Below are 7,880 nucleotides of genomic sequence, written 5' to 3' on the forward strand. Positions count from 1 at the left end.
ACATAACAAAACCAAATACTGGTACTCGCCAATAGCTTCTATTCATCAGATGCCGAAATTTCATGGTCGTTGTAGTGAATAACTAATGTCTTTTATAAATTGTCCATCGCAAAGCCATGCCTATTGTCAAGGAATAATCCCTTATATTGAGAAAAGGAACGTTCTACATCACACGATGCTAACCTCCAGTATTTGAAAAGGGGCATATCATAGAGACCTGCACGGGCCGGGCTTGGGCGGGCCGACTCTGCTATTTCTTTGGGCCGGGCCGGGCTTGGGCGGGCCGACACTGTTATTTCTTTGGGCCGGGCCGGGCTTGGGCTGGCCGACACTGATTTCTCTTCAGGTCAGGCGGGCTGGGGCCGATCAATTGCAATTCTTTAATAATTATTGACCTTCGTTAAACGATAATTGGAATAAAGCCAAACGTTGAAGAAGTGTGTCAATGTTACAAAGAATGCAATAGCTATTTACAGTTTCTGTTGCTTAGCGGCTCCATTTTCACTATAGAGAATTGCAGACATTGCGCGGTAAATTGAGCTCTGACCTTGACCTTCACTGAACTCAAAATATAACAAGAAGGGGTGGGAATGTTTTGCCTGCCGCTAAACAATATTGCCACCTTCACTTTATGCTAAAAATCAATTAAGTTAGATTTTTGTTACAGGGAATGGAGTTTTTGTTCTCTCGATGACAGGCAAAGTTCTAGGAGGCAGTGGTACCATTCGGGAGGCAAGCGTCAGGTTGTGAACCAGAGTTTAGAAAATGTTTCTGAGGGTTAGGTCAAATTTAGTACTAAATTTTGAGAAAGATTGGGGTTCGAGCTAATTTTTTAAAAAATTATCGGGCCCGGGCCGGGCCGAAAATCTCCAAAACATTTCGAGCCCGGGCTGGGCCGGGCCTAGGTACGTTCGGGCTGGATTGGGCTCGGGCCGAAAAATTCGGCCCGTGCAGGTCTCTAGTATATCACCATCAACTTCACTTGTGTTTTGACCTTCCAATACATCAGATAATTTACATAGGGTTTTGTAGCCAATGTTTTTTCTCAAACCAGCCTTAATTTTTTTTCTTACGACTTCAACTTTTTTTACCAGAAAGAACATTCAGCTTTCATTCAACGCATTGTACTTTAACCGAATTACTCAATAAATCTCCCATAGTTTCTAGTTCCTTTATAGAGTGAGTCAAGAAACCGAAATTGGTAGATATGAAAGCCAAGTCACATTTCAAACCAGTCACTTACTAAATTTTGAACAATTTCAATGGATGAAGCATCGTTTGGGTTTAGTTTAGTTACTACAGATACAAATGCTTCAAAATTCTCTGCATAATATAGTATTGCATTAACCCAGGTACTCCACTGCGTGATTACGGATGTTGGAGGAAGTGAAAGATCGGGACTTGCTTCTTTGAAAAGTTGACTCCTAGTTGGGATTTTACGAAAAAAAAATTCCCCATTTGACATTAACTTGTTCACTCTACGATAAAAGGTTCAGATTTTTTCACACAATCGACGACATATGTCACATGAATCATATTAGAGTAGCATACTGAAAGAGCTTCACCAGCTTTCCTCACATAAGGAGCACCATCAGTCAGAAAAAAACAAAACATTGTCATATTCCACACCATTCGGCTACAAATTGTGCAAAGATTCATTGAACAGCCTGGCAATTGTCACATGATTCGTAACTGAAGGAAGAAATGTTTGGAAATTATTTTATCATTTTTCAGTACACCTACTATAATATTTCCCACTTTTCTAACACTAACTCAGTGGCGTATTAGGGGGCTTCCGGGCTTAAGCCCCCCCCAAATCTTACTTATTATAGTAAAGTATATGAAATATCTTGCTGAATTTTCATATTTTCAGGCAAAGCCCCCCTGAAAGTTAGCAAAGCCCCTCCGAAACAAAATCGTAAATACGCCACTGCACTAACAGAATCACTAGTTGCATCAATGCTCACCCAATTGTTTTCGTTTTGACACACGGCGCTAATGTGTGTTAATGTTTCTTCATAGATAGCGTTTCCGAAGGGTTGACTCATCTGGAGGACTTAAGTTCGTATATTTGGTAAGAAAATTTAGAAGCTCTGGATTGTTTACTATAAACAGGGGTATATCAGCATGTCATTATGTAGCCTATTCTTTTCCCTATGTTAATTTCTTTCGAGAAAAAAAAGGCCAATTCGTTGTAAAATTTAGAATAAAATAACGGAAAAATTATTAAAAATATGTATTCATTATAAAAATGTCCAAAATATTTATTTACATAACATTTTCAGAAAATATGTATTTTTTATGTGAAATAAAATTTGTAATTTACACCTGCAGGCCCTTAATTGGGATAATAAACTTTATTTTGGCCTTGTAAGTGTTTGAAAAAATGTTTTTACATACAAATCCGGACCTTAGTTATAACTAATAAGGATTTGACATGCTATATATGTGTCGTAGATAACAATTAATGTTTTTATAATGTTATAATAGTCGTTATTGTTTCGTCATACAATTGGAGTTTTTGTTTAATCTGTTGCTAATTCACAGATCAACGGGCAAAATCCCGTGCTTTTTTTCAAAATTTGATGGAAACTCTTCTACATTCTATAATTTCTAAATTAATATTCGTTTAAGTTTTTGTTTTTTGTGATTAATGCTCATTCACCATTACTGGACCAGATCAAATTTCTTTGGAAAGCAAAACGTGTTACTTCTTCAGAAATTTCAATGTAAGTTTTAGGTGATACATAATTTTATAGAATTACGAATATTTGCTTAAATTCAATTTATTTTAAAACTAACTTCTGTTGTGCAAGCACCATAATAGAATATTAAAAACACTGAACGTCAATAGAATTTAAGAGGTCAGATTAGTACATTGTTAAATATGCAGCGTGCATCATAAAAAAAATTACAAGCACGGTAGAAGGAAGCATAATCATTAGATGTAAAACCTCACATTTTTATAACAAGACCACAACGAATTGTAGTATAGTTCCATTTTTTCTCAGTCATAAACAGGGGTGGATTCAGGACGGACTTCTGGGGGGGGTTGTAATACTGCTACGTAGAGCTACTTTTAAGAGCTCCAAACTCTGGGATGGGTTTTACTTATATATGTAAAAGAAGAAAGTTTCCTCTTCTGGGGGGGGGGGGTGATCGCTCGCCCTAATAGACCCCCTGGATCCGCCCCTGGTCATAAATAGTATTACTTGACCAGGACATCAGTGTTGAGTTTGGCTGGGCACTAGTGTTGTATTTACCTCAGTTACTGGACGAGTGCGATAGGACAGGGGAGCGGAGAGTGTCACTACTGCAGTGTATCCAACGGTTTCTCAAAGTTGAAGTTTAGATGTTATCTGCGCCTAATCTGCTTGCGTTTAATGAAGAATGCCATAAATTACATGGTTTAGTTGTTATTGAATGTAGCACTTCTGCAATAATGAAGAGGTATTGTAGATATCAATATATGCATGGAAATTACCAATACAAGAACAATATAGCACAATTGAGGCGTTCAGAAGCCAAACAGGACTAGCTCGAGAGAGTAATATTCCCGGAAGTAGAAGTTAAATACACGGTTCTGATAGGTTGGCGTTACCTGTTTCTTGATATATATATATCAAAATCAAAGGCTTGCTGCTGTCCGTCCTCTTGGCCGAGTGTAGCCCCCCCACTGGTTTTGTGGCTAGCACGTGCATCTTTGGTGTACGGAGTCACGGGTTCAATTCCCGGTGGAAGAGCCTTTGTGATTTTAACTGTCCTCGATATTTCTGTGTTCGTGTCCCTACCGTTCTAGGTGATTGAAAAAGCGAGTTAAACGAGTAAAGTAAAATTAGTAATAAGTAGTTTAAGTAAGTTACAAAAAAAAGTGTGCTAGCGCTATGGGATAGTAACGGAAATCGCTTTTGGCGTAGGTTCAAACCCGGTCTAAGGAAAGTTTTTTTTAAAAAAAATTCATAACACTTTTTATTAAAATAAGATGAAAATAATACTCAAAAAAGTGATTTACTAACTTTCGTGCAGATAAGTAGTAGTAGTAGTAATAGTAGTAGTAGTAGTAGCAGGAGTAGTAGTAGGAGGAGGAGGAGGAACGAGTTTGAAGCTCCGCAGGCCTCGTTTCATTCCACCTTGATCCCCATGATATAAATTGTGACCAACTTAGAACAGCTGGGTAGAGTAGCGCGTAAAACAGCTGGCTAGGGTAGCGCACAAGAAACCGTACTTCCGGGAGTATTACTCTCCCGAGCGGGTCGTAGCCAAACCGATTAACTCCATTTTTTGTCTTTTCTTTAGTTCTACACGTTTTTGACTTGGAAAAGGTACATTCTTTTCAGAGGCAAAGTTGATTAACTCCATAATGTAACAATTTGCCACTGGAATGCGTAAACGTTCTGATTACTCTTATTTAAATACATTGGGCCATATGCAGAGTCGTTTTGACGTATGATTAGCGTCGTACTAAAGGCCTGACTATTGCAGGAAACATGTTAGTTGAACTCCTTAGCATTGCATTAATCACGCGTCAGAACGACTCTGCATAAGCCCCCCCCCCCCAACTCATTAGTATGTCACTAATCACGCATCAGAACAACTTTGCATAAGGCCCATTGTATCTAATAAGTTACTAAAATGCTCACTACTGAAGTCTCGTTTGATGGGGTTAATCGACTTGGTATCTGAATGACCCACAATTCATTGAGCTTCTATCTTGTATTAAGCCAGATTATATAAAAATTAGTACGTGCCAATAACTAATAGATTAATTTATGGTTGATAAATTATAAAGACTTGAATAATATTTTGTAAATGTAATTTTAAATCAAGTTGAGGTTAAGGATCAACAAACTTTATGATGCTTAAGTTTGTTTTTTAAATGTATACTTATCGGTCACTACGTTACAGGGAGGAAAATTCGAAAATCTTAAAAAAGAAATAAAACAAAATAATCTAGATTTGGTAGGAGTTTGTGAAGTTAGATGGAAACAAGGATGTTATAAAATAGAGGTTCTGCCCATACGTATCTTTATCATATGAAATCAGTGAAGCCAAAAAAACAACCGAGCATCGTCTGAGCCGGAACATCTAGTTGGTTACTCTCGTTTCCGCCATGATTGTTGACTCGAAACATTGCGATTTTAGTGGTGCGGAGTGGGCAGAGTAGGAAGCTGTGACGAAGCTGTGACGTATGGCTTCACGATTTTGTTGTATGGGCAGATCCTCTATTTTATAACATCCTTGGATGGGAAGGTAATGGGGTGTTGAACAGCGAAGGATATAGAATGTTTTACTTCGGTAATGAAAAGGACGGTCATAATGGTGTAGGAATAATTCTTGGGAAGTGCTTAAAGGAGAAGGTAGTGAAAGTAGAATTTATTGATGATAGAGTTATGATGTTAAGACTTAAAGGGAAAACGAAGGATCTAGTGGTGATACAGACATATGCACCGACGACTTCGCATGCAACTGAAGAAGTAGAGGAAAATTATGAGAAAATAGAAGAAATTATAGATAGGGAGAAAAGAGGTGCATGCGTGATTCGAATGGAACATTTCAATTCAATTGTGGTAGAAAACCAGGAAGGTAGTATCGTGGGCAAATATGGTTTAGGCGAAAGAAATGAAAGGAGAGATGGACTGGTGAATTTCTGTAGACAGAATTTACTATTATTATTATTTGATACTGCAGTAATTAAAAAAGTGAAGTAGACTTATGAGCGGCTTGTAACACTTCCGCATGTAATTCGCTTGTTAATATGAGCCATTTATAGGTGACAAATAAGGACGTATGCTAGAATTTATTATGAGTGGTTTTGGGGGTTATGAATTCAATATTGGGATAAATTATATTAAAATTTGTAAAATTACCCCTAAAATTATACTAAATTTGCAGAAATGTCGGACTCACCCACTGGATATGTACCTGGTGACAAACAGGCTAGCTTAAAACTTTCTCGGTAGTGAGTGAAAATGGCTCACTTTAGCATTCAACTAAACACTAATTTACTAGTTAGTATTCCTACTTTGTTGTGACATTTTTTGATAAGCAAAACAAACTGCAATTATATATTTTTCTCCATAAAATTTTGCAGATTAATAATTTGAGTTTTTTTTTTTTTTTTTTTTTTGAAAATTTACAGCTAAGATTTTTCACAAATGAACAATAATATTTAAGAAACTTATTCATAGACTAAAAAAAATGTAAATAATCTATAAATATATCAACAGTGCTGAAAGTAGTGTTTCATTACTATGCAATTGTCGTAAAACACCTATCATAAGTTGGTGTGTGAATTTCACACTTGTAATTCTTATGAATATTACAATTTGCAGTTACATTACATATTTATAGCATTTAACTCTATATGTATATTATTTATGACATTTAACTGTGTATGTATTATTTATGGCATTTAACTGCTTATGTCTATTATTTATGGCATATAGGTATAAGGCTGTACTCAGTGGTGGGAAGAAGCAAGAATAATAAGAGTTTAAAAGGAGTTAGAAGATAATTAGTAAAAACATTTTAATATTTCAACAATTATTTCTGGTGGTTTCCCTCAAGTGGAATATTTGTATATCGCACGCCCGGTGGAAGAGTGTTACAACTCAAAAAATGGAAATTTCGAGTTATTATAGCTTAAAAGAGAGAGAGATAGATCAGATCTACCTGGTGGAATTTTCGCAGAAACGTAACTAATCAAATTAACTCCTAGATGGCAGATATACCAGAATTCTAAGGAGCGATTTTGATAGAATAAAAACTTTAAGAGCCATGTTCTCACAAATGTGTATTTTGACTTGTAACAGTCTTCCACCGGGGGTGCGATATAATCTTACGTCAAAAAAGAAAAAAGGGCGTAGAAAATATTAGGATAGTATTTCTACCAGAAATGGGAATTTAAATATGATATAAATTTGACCTCGTGTTCTTAAACAGTTGGCAAATAGTTTCTTTTGAAAAGCTCAGAAGCAATTTATATTTCTTTTATTTCTTTCTCATATTTGTTACAGATGGTTGCAGGTATAAAATTGGCAGTATTCTACGCTCTGTGTGCTGCAGGTATTGGTATAATTGGTCTGAACTCCTACAAGAAGACAGATAAATTAGACACTTTGCAAAAACATATTATAAGAATGAGAGCTGAATTCAAATCACAGACGAATTATACGTGGTTCACAATATACAGAACACTAAAACCAATCGCCATGAACAACGCGAGTAAACCAGCTGTGTTGGTCATCCAAACGGACCAGTACACTGGTAAAATTGCTGAAAGACTTGTGAGTGGATTGGTGAATATATCCGAGAAACTCGTTGGAGCAAGTCGTGTCGCTGAAACTTTCGTTGGCCGTGATTACAAAGCTGATGAGAAAGCGAAACGATTTTACATTGAAACTTTTTGTTCTCTAAAAATGAATCGCGTTGTTCTGATTAAGGACGTTCATGATTTAAGTGGTCGAGCAGCTTCCTATTTCTCAGATATCATCGCAGATGCATCGCCTAATTCGGTGGTCATAATGACAACACACACGAATGCTATTCCTTATGATGAAAAGACAATAGCAACCACGGTGCAGAAGGATTTAAGGGAAGCCTGGAAACTGGACGACGATACAGCTAACAAAGTACTGCAAGAGATACTGGTGAATGTTGCTAATATTAATCCAGAGTCTTCTCTCAGTTTGCCTTATAGCAAAAAAGTGTAAGCTCATAAGAGGGAGGATGAATGTTTAAGTTGTTATGAATCGTGTGTTTGTAATAATCAGTTCTTAAATAAACTATATATAAGCACAAAACACGAGACATTGTCAATATTGTAAATTTTGCGGCACTGTCGCATAATCATATTTTTCACTTAAAGATCTAAAACGATG

General features: G+C 36.5%; 1 protein-coding gene across 1 annotated transcript; it reads left to right on the forward strand.

Annotated features, from left to right (window-relative positions):
• The first annotated feature begins 2,521 nt into the window (after positions 1-2,521).
• LOC145676175 (uncharacterized) lies at positions 2,522-7,880 on the forward strand. The gene is made up of 2 exons (XM_081747080.1): positions 2,522-2,729; positions 7,017-7,880. Exon 2 carries the CDS (start codon positions 7,017-7,019, stop codon positions 7,710-7,712), a length of 696 nt encoding a protein of 231 aa, XP_081603206.1. The 5' UTR covers positions 2,522-2,729; the 3' UTR covers positions 7,713-7,880.

This window comes from Thermobia domestica, chromosome 18 (genome assembly GCF_964235325.1).
Source record: "Thermobia domestica chromosome 18, izTheDome1.hap1.1, whole genome shotgun sequence".
NCBI lineage: Eukaryota > Metazoa > Arthropoda > Insecta > Zygentoma > Lepismatidae > Thermobia > Thermobia domestica.

Bases quoted from the DNA above. Each gene is read 5' to 3' on its own strand.
- LOC145676175 (XM_081747080.1), top strand. From the start codon at position 7,017: ATGGTTGCAGGTATAAAATTGGCAGTATTCTACGCTCTGTGTGCTGCA.